General features: G+C 45.4%; 1 protein-coding gene across 1 annotated transcript in view; it reads left to right on the top strand.

Annotated features, from left to right (window-relative positions):
* LOC137424498 (uncharacterized) overlaps positions 1–21660 on the top strand; it is a 113780-nt gene that overhangs the window by 62042 nt on the left and 30078 nt on the right. Inside the window, exons 8-11 of the mRNA XM_078775523.1 lie at positions 114–494; positions 17314–17436; positions 17823–17936; positions 20577–20828. Of these exons, the coding sequence (XP_078631649.1) occupies positions 114–494; positions 17314–17436; positions 17823–17936; positions 20577–20828 (870 nt within the window). The remainder of the gene's footprint in view (positions 1–113; positions 495–17313; positions 17437–17822; positions 17937–20576; positions 20829–21660) is intronic.

The raw sequence follows: 21660 nt of genomic DNA, 5'->3' as shown, positions 1-21660 counted from the left end.
GCGGTCACAGACAAACGTACAAACGTACAAACAGAGATTACTGGAATTATAGATAGATGATTGAAGCTGAATACATTGAGTTATTGACATATGTCTCTCCTCATTTTCCATAGTTCCCTGTGGTGGAAACCTACCAGCTGAAGGCTGGCTCTCATCCCCTGAAATCATGTATTCGACCATGGAATGTGTTTGGGACATCGAAGCTCCTCTTGGACACGTTGTGTTACTGACCGTGGTGCATCTGAATTCTTATGATTACTCATCAGAGTCATCACCATCCCGTCTGAATTCTTATGATTACTCATCACCATCCCAGTGTTATGGGAACTGGCTTGCTGTTGCATACACTCAGACATCAGACAGAGACGTCACGATGTGCCATGATTCAGACGTCGGACGAACATTTATATCTCCATCCAACACGCTGCGGCTATTTTATAGTAAAACTTCCGATTTCGAGGCGATACGCTTCAACGTCACTTTATCATCACAAGGTAACCATTTTTACTTGTTGTCATCAAATTCATCGTTTACTCCCCAGATTACTCCCCCAAAATCTCCTCTGCTTTGATCTTTATGACAGTATTTATGTCAAGCTTGAGGTTTTGTCAGGAACATCCTTCTTGTCCTTTGATTGAAAGAAAATGTTGATGTGAGAATACTTTAAGCTGGGAATTACTAGCACTGTGTCCGTCATTTATTGTCATTAACATTTGGCTTTCTGTTGAAAAAAATCAGACTCCTTCACCTTCACCCACTGAATCTGCTGTGACACAAGTGGGAACAGATAGTCAGGCAGCTTCGGACCGGATTTGAGATGGATATGGACGTTCTGGACAAAAGCTCCAATTTTTCCCCACAAATTTTCCACCCGTTACCTTAGCTTTCCATTTTTGATAGGCACCACTTCTTCCGAATACATTATGGTGGCCATCTTGGATTTCCAAGATGACCGCCATGTAAAAACCTATATCTACCAATATCTCAGCTTCTAAGCCACTTCGGATCACAATCTTGGTGTCTAAACATACATTTTCTGGGTCAAGGAATACAACTATACCATTTAGAAAAGGAACAGACGATCTTTATTTACACAAAAAATAAAGTGAACATAAAACTTGAAAAGTAAATAAAACAGAATACTGTTAAAGCGCCATCGTCACTGAAAATACTGCAAGGACTGTAACTAAATCAACTATAAATGCGCCGGTATATTGTCATCACACACCACTGCACATGCATTCTATTCCCAGCCTACTTCTCACAGTGACAACTGCAGAGTTCAGTGCACTTCCAACTTGCCTTTCTGCATGCGCACCGAGCTCCACATCCACTTTGAATCTCGCAGCTACATTTGACCAGTTCACTGCAGGCCTTGAAGACCACAGGTAACAGTTCCACACAGGAACCCATTAATGGCTGTCCTCATCGAGAGTCCATACCAATCCTCTGGAGTAGGTGCGTGTTGTTCAATCTGCTCACTGGTGCACCATATTTCTGCCTGATATGCAATAGTGCATCCTGTGTTGGGGGAAGTCTCTCCATTGTCTTCCCCTTCTGGCAAAACAGCTCCTTTCTAGCTTCATCCACATGTTGCAGGTCACTCGTCTTATACAGGATAACAATGAAGCATCCCAGCAGCTGGAGATGTTGAGCACCAACCTCTACTTCTATGTAAGGATGAAGTGCCATGTACAGAACATTCAGAAAGTATTCAGACCCCTTCACTTTTTTCACATTTTGTTATGTTGCAGCCTCATGCTGAAATCGTTTAAATTCATTTTTTCCCTCATCAATCTACACTCAATACCCCATAATGACGAAGAGAAAACGGGATTTTAGAAAGTTTTGCAAATTTATTAAATAGAAAAAACTGAAATATCACATTTACATAAGTATTCAGACCCTTTGCGATGACACTTGAAATTTAGCTCAGGTGCCTCCCATTTCTCTTGATCATCTATGAGATGTTTCTACACCTTGATTGGAGTCCACCTGTGGTAAATTCAATTGATTGGACATGATTTGGAAAGGTACACACCTGTCCATAGAAGGTCTCACTGCTGACAATGCATATCAGAGCAAAAACCAAGCCATGAGGCCGAAGGAACTGCCTGCAGAGCTCAGAGACAGGATTGTGTCGAGGCACAGATCTGGGGAAGCCTACAAAAAAAATCTCTGCTGCATTGAAGGTTCCCAAGAGCACAGTGGCCTCCATAATTCTTAAATGGAAGAAGTTTGGAACAACCAGGACTCTTCCTAGAGCTGGCCGCCCGGCCAAACTGAGCAATCGGGGGAGAAGGGCCTTGGTAAGAGAGGTGACCAAGAACCCGATGGTCACTCTGGCTGAGCTCCAGCGATCCTGTGTGGAGATGGGAGAAACTTCCAGAAGGACAACAATCACTGCAACACTCCACCTATCTGGGCTTTATGGCAGAGTGGCCAGACGGAAGCCTCTCCTCAGTGAAAGACGCATGAAAGCCCGCTTGGAGTTTGCAAAAAAGCACCTAAAGGACTCCCAGACTGTGAGAAACAAGATTTTGTGGACTTTCATGTGTCTTTCACTGAGGAGAGGCTTCCGTCTGGCCACTCTGCCATAAAGCCTACATCGGTGGAGTGTTGCAGTGATGGTTGTCCTTCTGGAAGTTTCTCCCCTTTTCTCCCCGGATTTCTCCCTACCCAGGTCTTCGTAGATATCATTGATGTGATGATATGTAAAGTTCTTGCCCGTACCATAGGCAACCCAAATGCTCACATCTTGGCACAGGGTGATCAGGTGATGGAAGTTGCCAATGATAATCACCACTACATCCGTGTCAACAGTGCGCACCAGACAGTTGGTACAGCCATTCTGAAGAGCAGTCGTAAGTGATTCAGCAGCCTGGTGTCCGCTTCCTCATGATCACATGGTGCCATGGATTGATCGGTTCCTCGAAGAATAGCTGTGACACCAGATGTGATGATGATTTCCTTCTCTTCGGGGAATCCACAGTGGCAATCTTGTTGGAAAGGAATGCAAACAGTTCCTGTTTGTTGGCTGGGTGAAGTAAGAAGTCGGCCCAATTTCCTGGGAGCTTGTTCTTGCCCACAACCTTTCTCTGAACACCCTTTCCTTGCTTTTCTCGAGTGGATTTTTTGATGATGCTGGAGATGTATGTGTCCCATACTATATCAACTCTTTTGGAATTTTCTAGTTGTTTTATGATGTATGGAACAAAGACGCGATCAGCATACTCATCAAATGTCACAATGTTGGTAGTGGGGAGCAAGTGCACCACAACAGCTCCATCAAGAAACTTCATGTCAATGGAATCAGGAGGATCATTGTGGGTGTCTTTGGCCAGAATGTGCATCAGATCAGATTTCTTTCCTAAGCGCAATTTTCCATCATCAGATAGTGAAGGGGGGGGGAAGGATGATTCTCATGGCTGAAGAATGTACTCATGTCACTAACCCTGTGCTGCATCACGATGTACAGGCGAGAGAACAGAACAACAGCATCCTTGAGTAGGGACATCTTTCCCACTTGTTTGGTCTTGGATTTTGGCCATGGACAACTGAAGAGAGGAAGGGCATTCTTCTTAGTCAGCTCATGAATGGAGGATGGGCAATCAATAATAACTTCTTTGCAATATTTGACGTGCTGATCCTTTCCTAGTCTATGTACTGTTCGCACCGTGTTCACCACAGATTCATCCAAAACATTCCGTGTGTCTAGTGCCAGTAACTCATCACTGTCATCAAGTAAAGGGTTTCCCAGCTCATTGATGACCTGAACCAGACTCACAGCCTGCTGCTTGAAACTTCTCTTTGTGGAAAATCCCTCTTCATGATGATAACCACAATCTGAGTCTTCATCTTTTGGGAGGTAGTCCTCTTCAAACTCCTTTAGTAACCTTGCTTGTTCAGGCCATGAGACCATCCATTTTCTGAAGGCTGAAGGATTTTAAGTCAGACCGACTGCACCCCCACAACCCTTGACCGCTTAATTATGCTGTTCATGGGCTTGGTCGATTGGGATGGTCGAGAATCTGTTGGTGGTTTTGTGGATGACCCAGTGACTGTGCTCCTCAAACTCTTTGAGAATGGGTGCTGGCAGACTCTCCATGTCTCGAATGTGTATTGGAATCCACCGTGCATAATTGTGGTGGTTTAGAGCGAAGAACCATGGAACCAAGGCCTTGAGGCTTTAAACATACAGAAGAAAATTCCCCTCACACCATGATCTGATGAAGATGAGTCCCAGGAGTTCCATGTTGAGACCTGTTTCCCAGTACTGGAATGTTGGACTCTTCTGTACCATTTCCTCCCTCCACGCCTCCTTGGCTTCATCACTGTGTGTTCCCTCAGAGTGCAGAAAAGTATCCTCCTGGAGCTTTGCCAATGCCAAAGCAGTCACCTGGTGAGTGTGCCTTGGTCTGGTCAGATGTGAGGCCTTCAGAAACGAGTTGGCAGTGCCTGATGATGCAATGGCAGCTTGTGTTAGCGCATTGGTCCATCCGGATCCCTCCAAGTAGTCACCATACGTTTTCCACATAGCCATCTCTATGTGCAGGCCACCAAACATTGCTATGAACTTATCCTCTCCGTGTGTGTCAGGCCAGTTCCACTGAGTGAACTGGCAAGAGCATAGAGTGGTACATCAAAGGCTATAACTATTATCTGTCCAGGATTGAGAAATTATTTAGCTCAATGCAGCACATTAATTCCATACTTGATCATAGCTGCAATAGCTGCCTTCTCATAGAAAAGGGGCAAGAGCTGTGTAAGGGTGGTGTGCTGATCTGCTGATGCATCTTGCATGGAGGCATGGAATGCTGACCAGGTAATAGTGTCACCTTTTTCAACTTCATCTTTCTCCATCTGTTGTCTAGCATGCTCCAGCCAGCTCTTCTCCTTCAATTGTGCACCTACCAGTTGTCCGTCTTTTGGTGCTGATTCATTTGACAGTTGTGGGACTGACACTTATGCTGTCTTCAAAGCAACAGCTGGCACTGTGGTGAAGCTGTCTGGCAACTGGTGATTATTCTTCGTATCAGTCAAACACAGTCTGATGTCGTTCTGCTTCACTCCAAAATTAGACGAATTAGTCAGGTTCACTATGTTAACAAATATAATTTCGTTCAAAATTTTGGTAGATTAGCAAAACTATACATTTTTGGAATATTCAGAGCATGAGGAATCCAAAAATTTATGTTTACATTTGCGTAGACACCTTTGCGAAAATGACCCTCAGGACAGTGATGAAGATAGTCAGGTTCACTATGTTAACAAATATAATTTCTTTCAACATTTTGGGATTAGCAAACCTGGACATTTTTGGAATCTTCAGAGCATGGAGAATCTGAAAATCAATGTTGGCATTTGCACAGACACCTGCATGGCCGCCATTTTGGATTTTGAAAATGGCCGCCATAACATACATATTTTGCGCGATCTCGGCTTCTAGTCAACCTGGAGACTTAATTAAATATGCTAATCCTATGTTTTCTGGGTCAAGGAATCCAATAAAGGCCTCAAAATAGTGCTCAGGATTAGAGAAAAGCAACAAACAAAGGTAATTGAAAACCATTGTCTTTATATTTGTGATATAACTGTATTACATAATACATGATATTGCAAGTCCTTTGAAGTTATAGGTTGTTATAGGAAGTTATAGGTAGTATCAGATTGAACTATAAGTCCTATACACAGGATCTACGAGGTCTACACCGTTCAGGAATATGCTTTTACAGATCTTCATCACTGTCCTGAGTGTCATTTTCGCAAAGGTGTCTACGCAAATGTAAACATTAATTTTTGGATTCCTCATGCTCTGAATATTCCAAAAATGTATAGGTTTGCTAATCTACCAAAATTTTGAACGAAAAAACATAGTGAACCTGACTAAAGTGGGAAACTGAAACAGACTGATGTCTGTGCCATGAAATGACCCCTTAGCAGTTGTACTTGAAGGATTGTAATCCAAGTCGTCAAGCGCACCAACAGTAAATAGTCCACGTCACAGCTCAGCATGAACCACAGCTCCTTTGTCCTGAAAGTTCTCACAGACAGCAGTCGTAAGCTGGCTCAAGCTGAAGAACTCTGTCGTAGCTTACACTGAGACCCAAGTCATATAGCTTTGTGATGATCTTTTTCGACCTGGTCTCTGTGTGAATCTTCATTCCGACGCACAGCAGCAATTGTGGTTCCCTATCCAAGGAATGCCGACACTTAGCAGAAGTCGAAGCATGTTTCTTGAAGTTGAAGAGAATGGTCTGAGAGACTGTGAGGTTTGCCTGCGAGTCTGTGGAATCTTGGTCTTTCAGGTCAGCACCATTCAACAGCATAGACACAAGGGTCTTGAGAGAAGATGGCACTGATCCTTGTTGACAACCAGAAGGAAATTCGCCATCAAAGTGGAAACCTTTGTAGCTGACAATATATTTGCGCACTATCTTGACAGCCTTAGCCAGCAGTAGTGCATCACCTTCATTATCGCATGCCATGGCTTGCTTTAGCATTTGCTGCATACCATTTTCAAATTCCAGAACCTTATTTTTGCCATCACTTTGCTCTTGTGCTTGCGGGAAGTATGCTCGAGCTTTCTCCTTGAATCGGGTTCGGTTAGTCTCCTTATCAACACAAAGGTATCGTACGCGGTTTTCATACAGCTGATGCAAGACTGAACATTTGAAGTAGAAACTCCCATCAGCCACACAGTTTTCTACATGAGTAAAGAGCTCCACAAGTGCTCTTGCCTTCATCTTCTTTTCCTCAGAAGAGCCTCCCGATCCCTGCTTATTTTGCCGCATCAGTGATCTGTAGCGATTCCGTAGTTCTGTTAAGCACTGCAAATGATATTTAGCCTCGAGTGCTATAAGATCGCCACCTTCTATTCGAGCCATTAACTCTGTGTCCTGCAGCTCGGTAGCCATCTGTCTTATGGTCTCATCAGCTCCAATTGTTCTAAATTCATGTAGGTGTCCATCCTCTCGATGACAAAACAGACAGCCCATTTTGTCAATCAACGCTGAGGCCGTTTAACCCCAGAAGTGTGCTCTCTGCAGCGTCATCCTTGTCACACTTTTTAGGAGCTCTCTCCAACTTCTCTTTGCTGAACTTGATGTAGCAAGATTTGTGCCATGCAACCCGGTTTTGGACCAGTTCACCTACAGTCATGTCTTCTCCAGAGTTAATCACCACTGGCAATGCTCCCAGGGCTCTGAAAGAATAAACGTTATTCAAGAAGGAGCTGTGTGGTTCTGACTTATCCCCAATTCTTTGTGCATCGAGTGGGCATTTCAGAAGCTCCGTCGTCTTTTCTTGACAGATCAAGCACGTGTTCCAATCTATCATGCTGGTCAAGCTGAAAATAAATGAAATTATTAATTTCTTATTAAATAATCATCCTATAAAACATGTCACTTAACTTCTCCATCTGTTTTACTTCTTATTCTTTCCTCGATGTTGATGGAACTTTTCCGCCTGAAAAAACCCTGAAAATAACCAAGCCTTGTTTTATTTTTGACCAAAGAGGTTTTATACCCCCCCCCCCCTTCCCACGCCTCCTCCCCCCAAGCCCTCTCCCTCCCACACTTCTCCCTGCTCTCAAATGTTGTGTTTGTGTGCTTCCCATTCTCTCCCCATTTTGTCTTCCGCTCCCTCTTTTTATATATTTTGTTTGTCTGGTTGATTTGTTTGTGAAATAAATGTTAGCTCTTTCACGAGCCTCGATTCAGTATACAAAAAAAACCCCCAAAAAAACCAAACTGACACGATCCTAAATGGTATACAGTAGTTGCATTCCTTGACCCTGAAAATGTGGGTTTAGACACCAAGATTATGATGCTAAGTGGCTTAGAAGCTGAGATATTGATAGATATGTTTTTACATGGCGGCCATTTTGAAAATCCAAGATGGCCGCCATAATGTATTCGGAGGAAGTTGTTCCTACCAAAAACGGAAAGCTAAAGCTATGGGTAGCATGTGGGGAAAATTTAGCGCTTTTGTCCAGAACGTCCACATCCATTTCCTAAGCTACCTGACTAATACAACTGGTTGGAGGGAAGCTGATGGGGGCAGGACGAGGTGGAAGGTGAGAGCGGCAGGCTGAGGGGGGATCAGATGGGGGAGTGGTACCGACATGGAGTGGCTTGACACCATGGAGGAACGTGAAGGGGAAATTTTTGTCGTGGGCGTACAGCCTCTGTAAAATTGACACCTCAGGATTCTGAGACTGTATGACCTGTGACAGACTTCCTAGTGGGGTGGTGGTGACAATATTTTGGTTGAAGGCATGGGAAATAATCCTTGTCAAGGAGAAGAGCAAAAGATTTTGCTGATGATGAAGAATAAGGATGAAAGGGTTGTTCCTGATGGAGTAATAAGCAGTGTGAGCCATTTTAAGATTCATTTTGGAAGCTTTATTGTTAGTTATTTTTAATGTTGTGAAGAGGATTTGAGGAAGAGAAAAATTTTCATTTTCAAGTCAGATGCGATGACACAGGACCAACCCGAAATGGTGTGGAGAGTGGACACCACAAACGGCATCAATGATGGTTTTGGCTTGCTGTAACAGCCAACATCCAGGAATGCAGCAGCAATCCACCACAGTGCTTTTCGATGAGGAACATTGTGTTAACATACTCCACATAGACATGGGCGTCGCCGGGTATAACATCACCGGTGTTACGTGGTCCCCTCGGTGAATACCTGGTCTCGGTGACCCCCGGACCGTGAGAGGAACTTCGCCAGAAAGCTGTATTAAATATGCGCTTTCGCCACGCAATCCATATGAATTTCACCCCAGAGACAACTGACGTTCAAGGATATATTTCAATGGGAATGACCATACAATTGCAATGACACAACCACGGAGATTTTCCCCGAGCAATCAACCATATACAACCATCAACAATTCCCAATTCACAAGCACTTTCCTATGAGTAAGATGGCCATCTTATATACGTGTGTCCCGGTGAGTACTCACGACACCCTTTCGGTCTCGGTCCCGCACAATGTCTCTGGGCCCCTCCTGACCAAGATGATGGTCGCCGTCACCGCACTCGGGCGGTAGAACGAACCCCGGGTGGACGTGTTTCCACCGGGCAGGTATCGTACCAGGCACCGTGGCTGCAGCCCCTCGTGGCCACACGAAGCGAATACGGTAAAGCAAGCCAAACCCCACGCCGCTTGCAAGGTGCGTTAGGCCCCAACGGGCGACCCGCACGCGTCTGTTTGGACGGTGCCGCGAACGAGGCCAGGCGCGGGGTCGATGCACGGCCCCACGTCAACTTGCCGTCTCCACCGGGCAGGTATCGTCCCGGTAATTCCTCTCGCCAGACAGGCTTCGGATCGGAACGCCGCTTTTCCACGCAGCGCAAGGTCGATCCCACCTTTTGTCGGAGCGGGGCGAGGAAGAATAATACTCGTCCCTTTTCTTCCTCGTGTCTTTTTTTCTTCCGTTTCCGGTCACTTCCGTTTCCGGCCACTGGTTCAGAAGGGCTCCTGACCCTCCAACCACAACAACTACACAACAACTTAATATACTACACACGGATAAGCAAAGACCTGAATGGTAATTCACATACATTCACATAAATATGTAACACTCCCCCCCTTCAAGAAAGAAAGTTTGAACCCAGCGAAAACTTTCTTTGCCGGCCAATTTGGAGAAACAAACCAGATAACTCAACCCCCCCACATTATCAGTTCCCCCCGGGCACAGTTATCACTTAAAAATAAAGCAACCAAAATTTCACCACAACCCCTCCAGATTACTCACTCTGGACTAAGCACCAGCAACGACATTGTCCCTGCCAAATCAAACTCCATCTCATGACCCTCTGACTTTGACCGACAGTTTCTTGTGAAGGAAGGTTAAGGGGTTAATCAAAGATCCAAAGTTAAGCCACTCGATAGCACTTTTTCCGGGAGGCCAAGCTGAGTATTCACTACATGGATGCCTTTAGGAACGCGGAGTTCACGGTTAGTCCGTGCAGGAAAGTTCTGTACATGGGCGCCTTGAGGAACGTGGAGTTCACGGTTAGTCCGTGCATGAAAGTTCACTACATGGACGCCTTTAGGAACGGCGTTCACGGTTAATTCGTGTAGGAATCTTGGCTCGGCGGCTCCGCTGCATTCAGTGCTTCAACTTCTCAGAACTTCCCTAATAATTATGGTGGGACCACTTGTCCCTGTAGTCCCCTGAATAGCGGTCTCCTTCTCGGCCACTACTTTGACAATCCTTCCTTCGGGAGCTGCTGTAACTCAGGGAGCCTCCATAATAATATTGATTGCGGCCACCACCAAAACTACCGCCCAGTTGTCCTCTCCTGTAGACCTCTCGACGCCTACGAAATGCCTTCCCTACGGTTATGGTCCGACCCTCCAAATCCTTGCCATTCCAATTCTTCTCTGCCTCTCTGGCATCTTTTGTGCTGGCAAACGTGACAAAGCCGAACCCTCTTGACTGTTGCGTTTCCCTGTCTCTTACCAACCGCACTTCCACCAGCGGCCCATATCTGTTGAAGACAGAGGTCAGAACTTCTTCCTCTGTTTTGAAGTTCAGTCCCCCTACAAATAACTTGGCACTTTTGTCGCCATCCCGAGCAGGTGTGGTGTTATTTTCCCTGCTGGGCTCTTTACCAACCCTCAGGTTACCATAAACTTGACCCCCGGCCAAATCATTCCCGATAACCACAGATACACCCTCTACAGGAAGCGTGGCTTGTAAGCCGACGGTGACCGGTCCTGACACCAAATCGGACTCCAAATGGATGACATGAAGGGGAGCACTAACACCGCCCCCGATCCCCTGTAAACGAACACTATCCCCCGTTGCCGTCTCCTCGGACCATGGCAAAATGCCTTCAAGCATTAAAGATTGATGGGCCCCTGTGTCCCTCAATATCCTAACCGGTCTCCGGTTAGTCGAGGCTCCATCCAGTGACACAAACCCCTCTGAAATAAATGGTTGGTAACCCTTTTGATGGCGATTTCTTACGCTAGCCATCGCATTCGGAGTTGTAATAGTTGGACTCCGCTCTGGGTTGTCCCTTTTCATGAGGTAACAACTGGACATCAAGTGTCCAGGTTTCTTGCAAAACGCGCAAGTAGGCCCAGAGGAAAAACTCGTGGTCTGCCTTGGGCCCCCTGAAAAATAAGTTTGTCTTGGGCCCGCAGCCCTCTGACTTCGAACAGGTGGGGTATCCGCGTTGTCCCCATAATCCTCTCGAGGCCGCCGCCATGTATTGTCGTTCTCCGCACCTGCTGTTCCCCACCTCCCCTGCGGAGATCTAGGCGAGGCGTTAGGTTCGTGGACCCCTATTCGGTGGGTTAAGGCATAATCATCTGCCATGGTGGCTGCGTCCCACAACTTTGGTACCTTCTTTTCCTGCAGGTACACTTTGATGTCCTCGTGGACACACTGCTGGAATTCCTCCACCAGGATCAAGTCCCGCAATGTTTCGAAGTCTTTCCCGACTCCTTTTGACTCACACCACCGATCAAACATGTTTTCTTTCACTCTGGCAAACTCCACATGGGTCTCACTCTCCCTCTTCCTGGCATTCCTGAATTTTTGCCTGTAAGCTTCCGGAACCAACTCATAGGCTTTGAGGATGTGCTTCTTCAGTACCTCATAATCTGCACATTGGTCCATTGGTAGCGCCGAATAAATTTCCTGAGCTTTCCCCACCAGCACACTTTGCACGAGTATGGTCCAGGCCTCCTCCGGCCAGTTTAATTGTCGAGCCACTTTCTCAAAGTGTGGGAAAAATTTCGCGACTTCCTTTTCACTGAACGGTGGAACCAGCCTCACATGTCTGCCCACATCCCAGGTTTTCTGGTTAGGTGTCGACCCCGTCAGCAAGGGTGGTGCCTCTCCCCGTTCTCTCATTAACTCCAGCTCCTTGAATTTGATTTCTTGCTGAAGCTCCATGTCACGTTCCTTTAATTCCCTTTCCGCTTTTCTCTCCTCTGCTTCGAGGTCCCTTGCAGCTCTCCTCTCCTCTGCTTTTCTCCCTTCTAACCTTTCCTGGAGTTCTCGTTCCACTCTCCTTTCCTCTGCTTGTTTCTCTTCTCTCCTCGCTTCTGCTTTCCTTTCTTCTTCTGCTAACCTTTCCTGGAGTTCTCGTTCCACTCTCCTTTCCTCTGCTTGTTTCTCTTCTCTCCTCGCTTCCGCTTTCCTTTCTTCTTCTGCTCTTTCCTTTTCTGCTTTCCTTTCTTCTTCTTTTAACCTTTCCTGGAGTTCTCGTTCCACTCTCCTTTCCTCTGCTTGTTTCTCTTCTCTCCTCGCTTCTGCTTTCCTTTCTTCTTCTGCTCTTTCCTTTTCTGCTTTCCTTTCTTCTTCTGCTCTTTCCTTTTCTGCTTTCCTTTCTTCTTCTTTTAACCTTTCCTGGAGTTCTCGTTCCACTCTCCTTTCCTCTGCTTGTTTCTCTTCTCTCCTCTCTTCTGCTTTCCTTTCTTCTTCTTTGATCCGTTCCTGGCTCCGTAATTGCAACTCCAGTTTCCGGAGCTCAACGTCTTCTGGTTCTTCGGGTAGCCACTCCCAGGCTAACTCGTCCCATGTTCCTAATCCCACCATAGATTGTATCACCGTGGCCTGCAACTCTGCCTTCCTCAAATTAGTTCGGACCTCCAAGTTAAAATGTTTGGCCAATTTCAAGAGGTCCGACTTTAGCAACGCTCGGAACTGTGCCTCACTCGGGGTTACCCCAAAGTTCTGTGCCACAAACGCCATGGTGCCTATCGTTAACACCTGTTAACCTTCACCCAAGACTTTACCCCAATTTCTCAATTTTTTTTTTTACCAATTAATAATTAATTAATAAATTTTAATTAATAAAAAAATTATTATTTTATTATTTTATACAATTTTAAATCCCGGACGTAGACCCAATTGCGAAACCGCAAATCGTAATTTGGACGAGCCCCCAATTCTGTTACGTGGTCCCCTCGGTGAATACCTGGTCTCGGTGACCCCCGGACCGTGAGAGGAACTTCGCCAGAAAGCTGTATTAAATATGCGCTTTCGCCACGCAATCCATATGAATTTCACCCCAGAGACAACTGACGTTCAAGGATATATTTCAATGGGAATGACCATACAATTGCAATGACACAACCACGGAGATTTTCCCAGAGCAATCAACCATATACAACCATCAACAATTCCCAATTCACAAGCACTTTCCTATGAGTAAGATGGCCATCTTATATACGTGTGTCCCGGTGAGTACTCACGACACCCTTTCGGTCTCGGTCCCGCACAATGTCTCTGGGCCCCTCCTGACCAAGATGATGGTCGCCGTCACCGCACTCGGGCGGTAGAACGAACCCCGGGTGGACGTGTTTCCACCGGGCAGGTATCGTACCAGGCACCGTGGCTGCAGCCCCTCGTGGCCACGCGAAGCGAATACGGTAAAGCAAGCCAAACCCCACGCCGCTTGCAAGGCGCGTTAGGCCCCAACGGGCGACCCGCACGCGTCTGTTTGGACGGTGCCGCGAACGAGGCCAGGCGCGGGGTCGATGCACGGCCCCACGTCAACTTGCCGTCTCCACCGGGCAGGTATCGTCCCGGTAATTCCTCTCGCCAGACAGGCTTCGGATCGGAACGCCGCTTTTCCACGCAGCGCAAGGTCGATCCCACCTTTTGTCGGAGCGGGGCGAGGAAGAATAATACTCGTCCCTTTTCTTCCTCGTGTCTTTTTTTCTTCCGTTTCCGGTCACTTCCGTTTCCGGCCACTGGTTCAGAAGGGCTCCTGACCATCCAACCACAACAACTACACAACAACTTAATATACTACACACGGATAAGCAAAGACCTGAATGGTAATTCACATACATTCACATAAATATGTAACACCGGGTATAACATTGCCGGGTATAATGTCGTCAGGTTTAACGTCGTCGGGTTTAATGTCGCCAGGTATAACATTGCCGGGTATAATGTCGTCAGGTTTAACGTCGCCGGGTTTAACGTCGCCGGGTTTAACGTCGCCGGGTATAACGTCGCCGGGTTTAACGTCGCCGGGTATAACGTCGCCGGGTATAACGTCGCCGGGTATAACGTCGCCGGGTATAACGTCGCCAGGTATAACTTCGCCGGGTTTAACGTCGCTGGGTATAACGTCGCTGGGTATAACGTCTTCAGTTTTAACATCTCAATGTACACAGGGATCTCGGAGTTGGCTGTCTGAATACATCATGGTTCTGGGGATGTCCTAAAGGGTTTCAAGAAACTCGCCAGGCCATAACGTGGTTGTAGTCGCTGGCAAGCACAGATGGCACACACCTGTCTATATAAGGTCTCACAGCTGACGATGCATATCAGAGCAAAAACCAAGCCATGAGGTCGAAGGAACTGCCTACAGAGCTCAGAGACAGGATTGTGTCGAGGCACAGATTTGGGGAAGCCAACAAAAATATTTCTGCTGCATTGAAAGTTCCCAAGAGCACAGTGGCCTCCATAATTCTTAAATGGAAGAAGTTTGGAACAACCAGGACTCTTCCTAGAGCTGGCCGCCCGGCCAAACTGAGCAATCGGGGGAGAAGGGCCTTGGTAAGAGAGGTGACCAAGAACCCGATGGTCACTCTGGCTGAGCTCCTGAGATCCTGTGTGGAGATGGGAGAAACTTCCAGAAGGACAACCATCACTGCAACACCCCACCGATCTGGGCTTTATGTCAGAGTGGCCAGATGGAGCCACTCCTCAGTGAAAGACACATGAAAGCCCACAGGATCTTGTTTCTCACAGTCTGAGAGTTCTTTAGGTGCTTTTTTGCAAACTCCAAGTGGGCTTTCATGTGTCTTTCACTGAGGAGCGGCTTCCGTCTGGCCATTAGTGCCTTTCCAAATCATGTCCAATCAATTGAATTTACCACAGGTGGACTCCAATCAAGGTGTAGAAACATCTCAAAGATGATCAAGAGAAATGGGAGGCAATGGCTTGATCTCTGATCATCAATTTGGTTTCAGACCTGGTCACTCTACTCTGGACATGCTGCTTCTGCTTTCTCAACAATGGATGGAGGTCCTCAATGCCAAACAGGAAATTAGAGCTGTCTCCCTTGACATATCACGTGCCTTCGATACGGTCTGGCACCCCGCTCTGCTCACCAAACTCTCCTCTTTTGGTATCCATGGAAATCTCCACGCATGGCTGGCGGACTTCCTCTCTAGTCGTAGTCAACGTGTGGCCCTGAATGGGTTTCTCTCATCTCCTCTTCTTGTTCAGGCTGGAGTTCCCCAAGGCAGTGTTCTGGGCCCTGTGCTTTTTCTGGTCTTCATCAATGATCTCTCTGACTCTCTTGAAAATCCTCTCTATCTCTTTGCTGATGACTCTACTCTCTGTTCCTCCATTCTTAATCCCTCAGATCGGCAGTCTGCAGCGTCCTCACTCTCTGCAGACCTGGACAAAATCACAGACTGGGCATACAAGTGGAACATGTCTTTCAATCCTGACAAATCTCACACTCTTACGATGTCTCTCCGAAAAGACCGACTGGACAACCCTCCCATCCACTTTCTGAATAATCCTCTCCAAGAAGTTCTGTCACTCAAGCTTTTGGGTCTCACTATCTGCCATGATCTTTCCTGGGAAAACCACATTTCAAAGTTGGCCTCCAAAGCCAGTCGCCGACTGGGCAACCTCCGTCGTGCGAAGTCCTTCCTTGGCACACCTGAGCTCCTCACCACATACAAGGCTTTCATCCGCAGCTCAATGGAATACTGCTCTCCCCTCTGGGCTGGTGCACCTGCCTCACACCTAGCTCGTCTTCACGCTGTTGAAACCAAAGCATTCAGAATCATTGGAATCTCATGCGATGAAGCTAACTCCAGGGGCCTCTCACTCACTCACCGCAGGCAGGTTGGTGGTCTTTCCATCTTCTACCGACTCCTCTCTGGCCTTGCCCCCCCCCCCCCCAAGTTCTCTCTGGGCTCTGTCCAGCAAATATTCCTACAGGTCGCACAAGATCTGCCTGCAACCCTCTTATGGTTAAACTGTGAAAATCAAGACTCTCTGCTCACCTTCACTCCTTCATTCCTCTTTTCTCCCGCCTCTGGAACAAACTCCCTCACTCTCTTCAATCCCACTCCACCCTCCAGGTCTTTAAAACAGCTGTTCACCACCATCTCTTATCTTCCCCCATCCAAAACATTGATCTTTTCTATCCCCGCTAATTTCACCCCAATTCCACTTTTTTGAAATACCAACTTCTGTCCTGGAAGTCCTTGGTGTCCTTGTGTTTGATACTTCTGCCACCGCCCTCCCCCCAAGCCCTCTCCCTCCCACACATCTCCCTGCTCTTAAATGTTGTGTGCCCTCAAGTGTTTGTGTGCTTCCCCTTCTCTTGTCTTCCGCTCCCTCTTTTTATATATTTTGTTTGTCTGGTTGATTTGTTTGTGAAATAAATGTCAGCTCTTTCACGAGCCTGAATTCAGTATACAAAAACAAACAAACAAAAAAAAAACCTGAGCTAAATTTCAAGTGTCATCGCAAAGGGTCTGAATACTTATTGTCTGAATGCTTATGGTCTGAATGTGATATTTCAATTTTAATTTTTAAATAAATTTGCAAAACTTTCTAAAATCCTGTTTTCTCTTTGTCATTATGGGGGATTGGGTGTCGATTGATGAGGGGAAAAATGAATTTAAACGATTTCAGCATAAAGCTGCAACATAACAACATGTGAAAAAAGTGAAGGGGTCTGAATACTTAAAGAATGCACTGTAGATTGTATGGTACAGATGGCATTGTATTGTTTCAAACTCGCATTGCTTAAGAAAGCAGAAATTTGGGTAATTATTTTGCTCAAAATATCACGAAAAACAAAACAAAAATTCAATTCACGAAACAATATTAATATTCTTGGGTAAAATGCAAGGGGCATAGAAAAGGCCCTTTTACATAAGGGTATGTGCCATGTGCCGTGTGGCAAAGTGTAGGATAAAGTATAATTTCTGCTGATTCAAAGTCGGTGAATAATGAGTCAAACTGATGTACATATGAAATAATGTGATGTAACAACATACTGACAATTGTCTCTGGAGTAACATTGTAAAACTGTGCAATTATACCACCTTAATGTAAACCTAAAACATCCAAATTAAACAATTAACATGTTGGTTTAAAAACAAAGATTAATCATTGAAATCAGGGGTAAAAATAGTGCATGTGAGATCGTGATCGGGATTTCCAGAATTACTGCGATCATCTCCTCGAACGTTCTTCAGCTTCTGTGGACAACAACATTTAATTTACTGCATGTTCTTCAAGTCTGAAATATATATGACTGCTTTATAAACTTTGTTTTCTTTTTCCAACAGATATTAATGAATGTGACAATTCAACTGTGTGTGTGAACAATGCCGATTGCTTGAACCTGCATGGAACCTACAACTGCACCTGCCAGGAAGGATTTGTCGGAAACGGTGATATTTCCTGCCAAGGTGTGTTGGTTTGATTCCTGTGCTGAATTATTTTAACTCGATCTTGATCAGATTAATTTTAATAGTAATCTGTTACTCCCAGTTGGGAGCTTTTGTGATGCCTCCACTGTTTACCCCGAATAACTTGCCCCATGAAAAGACTGCGACACACATTGAAACAATTAATAAATTATTATACAAGAGAGATTTAATAATTTCTCTCAATAATCATTTTATATCCAAATAGATTTTATGGGACAGATGTGATTGTCTGAGATGGTTTTGTATTGTTTCATCATTGCATTCTGTCTGAAGACATTTCTTCATGTTTTGTTTTTGATTATTTAATTTGGGACAATATGATGATATGAGTTTAATACTTTTGTTCTATATTTCTTCTATATCAGATATTAATGAATGTACAACTCAAAAGGTCTGTGGAAATCACTCAATATGCCGGAACGTGATCGGTTCTTATAATTGCTCATGTGAGAGAGGCTACGAAGGAAGTCCCTGCATGGGTGAGTTTTTCTTTAATAAGAATCCATATGGTCAGCTTTTTATAAAATAAACAAAATCCCTGTCATAAATTGAATTGCCCCGGCACATTTAATGATTTTGAAATTATATTGTTTTGCGGAAAGGAGGTAGTCGGGATCCATAGCTACTTTGTGCTGAAAATAGCATGGACTGTGTGCTTAGTTGCTCAGATTTACTCATGTATCAGGGTTTTGTTGTAGTACGTTGTATGGTAAAATGTGCACCGAGGAGGTGATTACTGTTAGCAGAATAAGATCAGGGCCTGTTTTGTAAAACCCTCTGTACAGGCGAGGCTGGGTGGAGGACTTGTGCATAAAGACACCTAGAAAGCCCTACGCGCTGGAAAAGGACATAAACATGGGCCGTTTGACCATGAACTGCAGACAGTGGTGTTGTAGTAAGCTGTGGAGTCACGGAGAGGTGTGGAACACTTTAGGAGAGGCCACCCCACAGGGTTGGATGGTCCAAATATGGCATCCCAGTCAACGGGCAGCCAATGACGTGACAAGCCGCGTGATGTAAAGGCCGTTCCAGAGGAGGTAGAAGCCGTGCCCATGCAGGAACACAGCGGTTGGACCTTGGACCTTGGAGAATGGCATAACAATCCCTGTCTTTCTTCTGTTTTTTCCCACATTACATTCTGAACTCAGCATCCCTCTCTCAATTGTGCTATTGAAATTGCCATATTTAAAAATGACCAGATTTACACCTCATCCAGAATAAGAATTGACACACATTTCATGCTTGATATAGTCATGGACAAAATGAATAAGTATTGTCGCGTCTGTAGCCGATCAAGACCAGCCTTGGAGAGATAGCTGAACAGTCAACTTCGAGGCGAATTTCGAACCTTGGCGGGATTATCCTTTCGCGCACGCGGTAAAGGCCTGGAGCCTTATCTGATCGGATGGCCGACACGGGGTTTTATTCCTGACCCACAAGTGAGTAAACGGACATGACACAAAAGTAAAATTCAACAAATAACGAATTTATTAAAAATAATTTGAAGCAATAAAATTGAAATTTGAGGTAAAACGATAGTTCTAATTGAGGCACCAACACTCAGACACAAAAACAGACAGGGCTGCCCCCCAAAATAGGTATTTGCTTTCTTCTCAGAAACTACACATGCAGTTTCGATGAAACGTGACCACAACCTTCATCACCCGTGAAGTATTGGGGTTTTGGTGGGTGGGAGGGTGGGGGTTTCCTCCCAAAACAGGTATTTTTTTGTTTATTTGTTTAAAGTCTTATGATTATGTTAGTATGATTGATTCTGCATGCTGCGCTGTCTTCGAGCAACCATCAAAATTGGTTTTAAATACCTTTAGTCAGTGTAGTATACTGTTTATTCCACTAGGTGACCGCCAGGGGTATTGCCCCTATGTTTATTATTTCCCCAAGCGCATACGAGCCAAAAATGTGACCGCCTGCACTGCACCCAGCATCACAACGCGAGAGCCCCCAAAATGCTGCGACCGCCCAATCCGATCACCAGAACCATGGCGAGAGAGAGTGAGGAGGATCTTCCTCTTTTGTCCCTCACTGACGTCACCCCGACTAATGCCGACGTCCCATCACATCGTCCCTTGGCTCCTCAGCCACATACGAAGCTCGAGGCGTGGTCTGTTAATTACGGTCCTTCGAGGCGGAGCCTAGCCGTCCTTCGGGAATGTTCAGATGACGTCGGCAGTCGTTGGGCCGGGTTTACTTGCATGATGGAATGTGTTGTGTTCCTATCTGGTTGACATCACTGCCAGCTCGTCATGGGAGTGGCATGGAGTGTTCGTTTACCATTAGGGGTGTCCTTGGCGAAATCAACGTTATCAATAGCAAATAACATACCTTCCTCGAATGACATCCGGGGGTAGGTACTGTCCATCGTTGACAAGTATTCTCTCGACTGCTGTTGAACAGATCTGCCCTTCCAGTCGAAGAAGTATGTTTTAATCAACAGACACTCCGAATTTGTACAACATGTTGATGAGTTCCTTGCTCCGTGTTGCTTGACGAATAGCGATTACAATTGGGAGTTGTTGTGGCATTTCACGACCTGACTGACTGATTTATTGTTCGCAACCTGCTACCTTGACAGGTACATTGTCAATGTAGTCTGTGCTAGTCTGGTGGCATGTTTGTTGATTTGTGCGGATTTCTCATCAGTCAATAGGGTGGTGTTTGTGGTCCTTTTTTAACCCAACGATGGAATAAAACATTGCATCTGTTTCGGATGGAGTTTCTTAGTTTGACAGGAATTGCACCTCCATGAAATCTGGAGACATATCAGCGAAAACTTTTGATTATTACTGTTGGAATGTATGGCCAAATGAATAAAAATGCGCAAAAATACATGTTCCGTGTAACGTCTCATTCCCATGACCACAACAGTTTCCCAGAATGTCATCGTGGTTTTTAATGTGCTTTGGGGTCCTCTTGACACATTTAGACAAGTGGTTTGCTTTCATCAAGAAATTCCCACGAGACTTCTTTACCATATGCAGTACTATGCTCCTGGACTACACGAGGAAATGCTGTCTGTATCTTTCATGTTAAAATAACTAAATTCAGGAAGTTAAAATGTACTCCTATTATTTTGAAAAATCTCCTTTCATGTTTCACAGATGTGGATGAATGCAACGGAAACAATGATTGTCATTCCAATGCAACCTGTTCCAATACGGATGGTGGCCATAACTGTACCTGCAAGGAAGGATTTACTGGCAATGGATTGGTTTGCATAGATATTGATGAATGTGAAAGCAGCAGCACCAACGAGTGTGATCCGAGCAGCACGTTGTGTGTAAATGGAATTGGAAATTACCTGTGCAGATGTCGCACTGGATATGAAAACGTTTCTGCAGGAAAATGTCAAGGTAAGGTTTTCAACAATACTTGGGGAAAAGGGACGATTGGAGGGGGAGGGGAGTGGGTGGGCATGGGAGGAGGGAATGAGGTCAAACTCGCATTGCTTAAGAAAGCAGAAATTTGGGTAATTATTTTGCTCAAAATATCACGAAAAAAAACAACAAAAAAACCACCTTTAGAGGCCATTTTTCCCCGCAAGCGGGGGTTGGCCTTTTTCGGGAACTGTGGTTGTTGTTGTTTTTCGGTCCCCTTTTTGAAGCAATGTTTTACGGCCGGATGCCCTTCCTGACGCCAACCCTTTTTGCCACCTTTAACGACAAGCAGGGAATTACCAGTGAACTGGTACTCAATTTGCCGACCTCGGAAGGTATGAACAGGCTGAGTCAACCCCCCTGGCGTTAATTCAGCGATTGACCGGGATTCGAACCCAGGATCCTAGGATCCTAAGCCAGCACCCTAGCCGCTAGCTTAGGATCCTAGGATCCTAAGCCAGCACCCTAGCCGCTAGCCCAACACCAGGGTCTAATATCACGAAAAACAAAACAAAAATTCAATTCACGAAACAATATTAATATTCTTGGGTAAAATGCAAGGGGCATAGAAAAGGCCCTTTTACATAAGGGTATGTGCCATGTGCCGTGTGGCAAAGTGTAGGATAAAGTATAATTTCTGCTGATTCAAAGTCGGTGAATAATGAGTCAAACTGATGTACATATGAAATAATGTGATGTAACAACATACTGACAATTGTCTCTGGAGTAACATTGTAAAACTGTGCAATTATACCACCTTAATGTAAACCTAAAACATCCAAATTAAACAATTAATATGTTGGTTTAA

Source organism: Myxine glutinosa, chromosome 4 (assembly GCF_964187855.1).
Source record: "Myxine glutinosa chromosome 4, kmMyxGlut1.1, whole genome shotgun sequence".
Lineage (NCBI taxonomy): Eukaryota > Metazoa > Chordata > Myxini > Myxiniformes > Myxinidae > Myxine > Myxine glutinosa.
The sequence above is the reverse complement of the archived record's forward strand: the minus strand, read 5'-3'. Positions and strand labels throughout refer to the sequence as shown.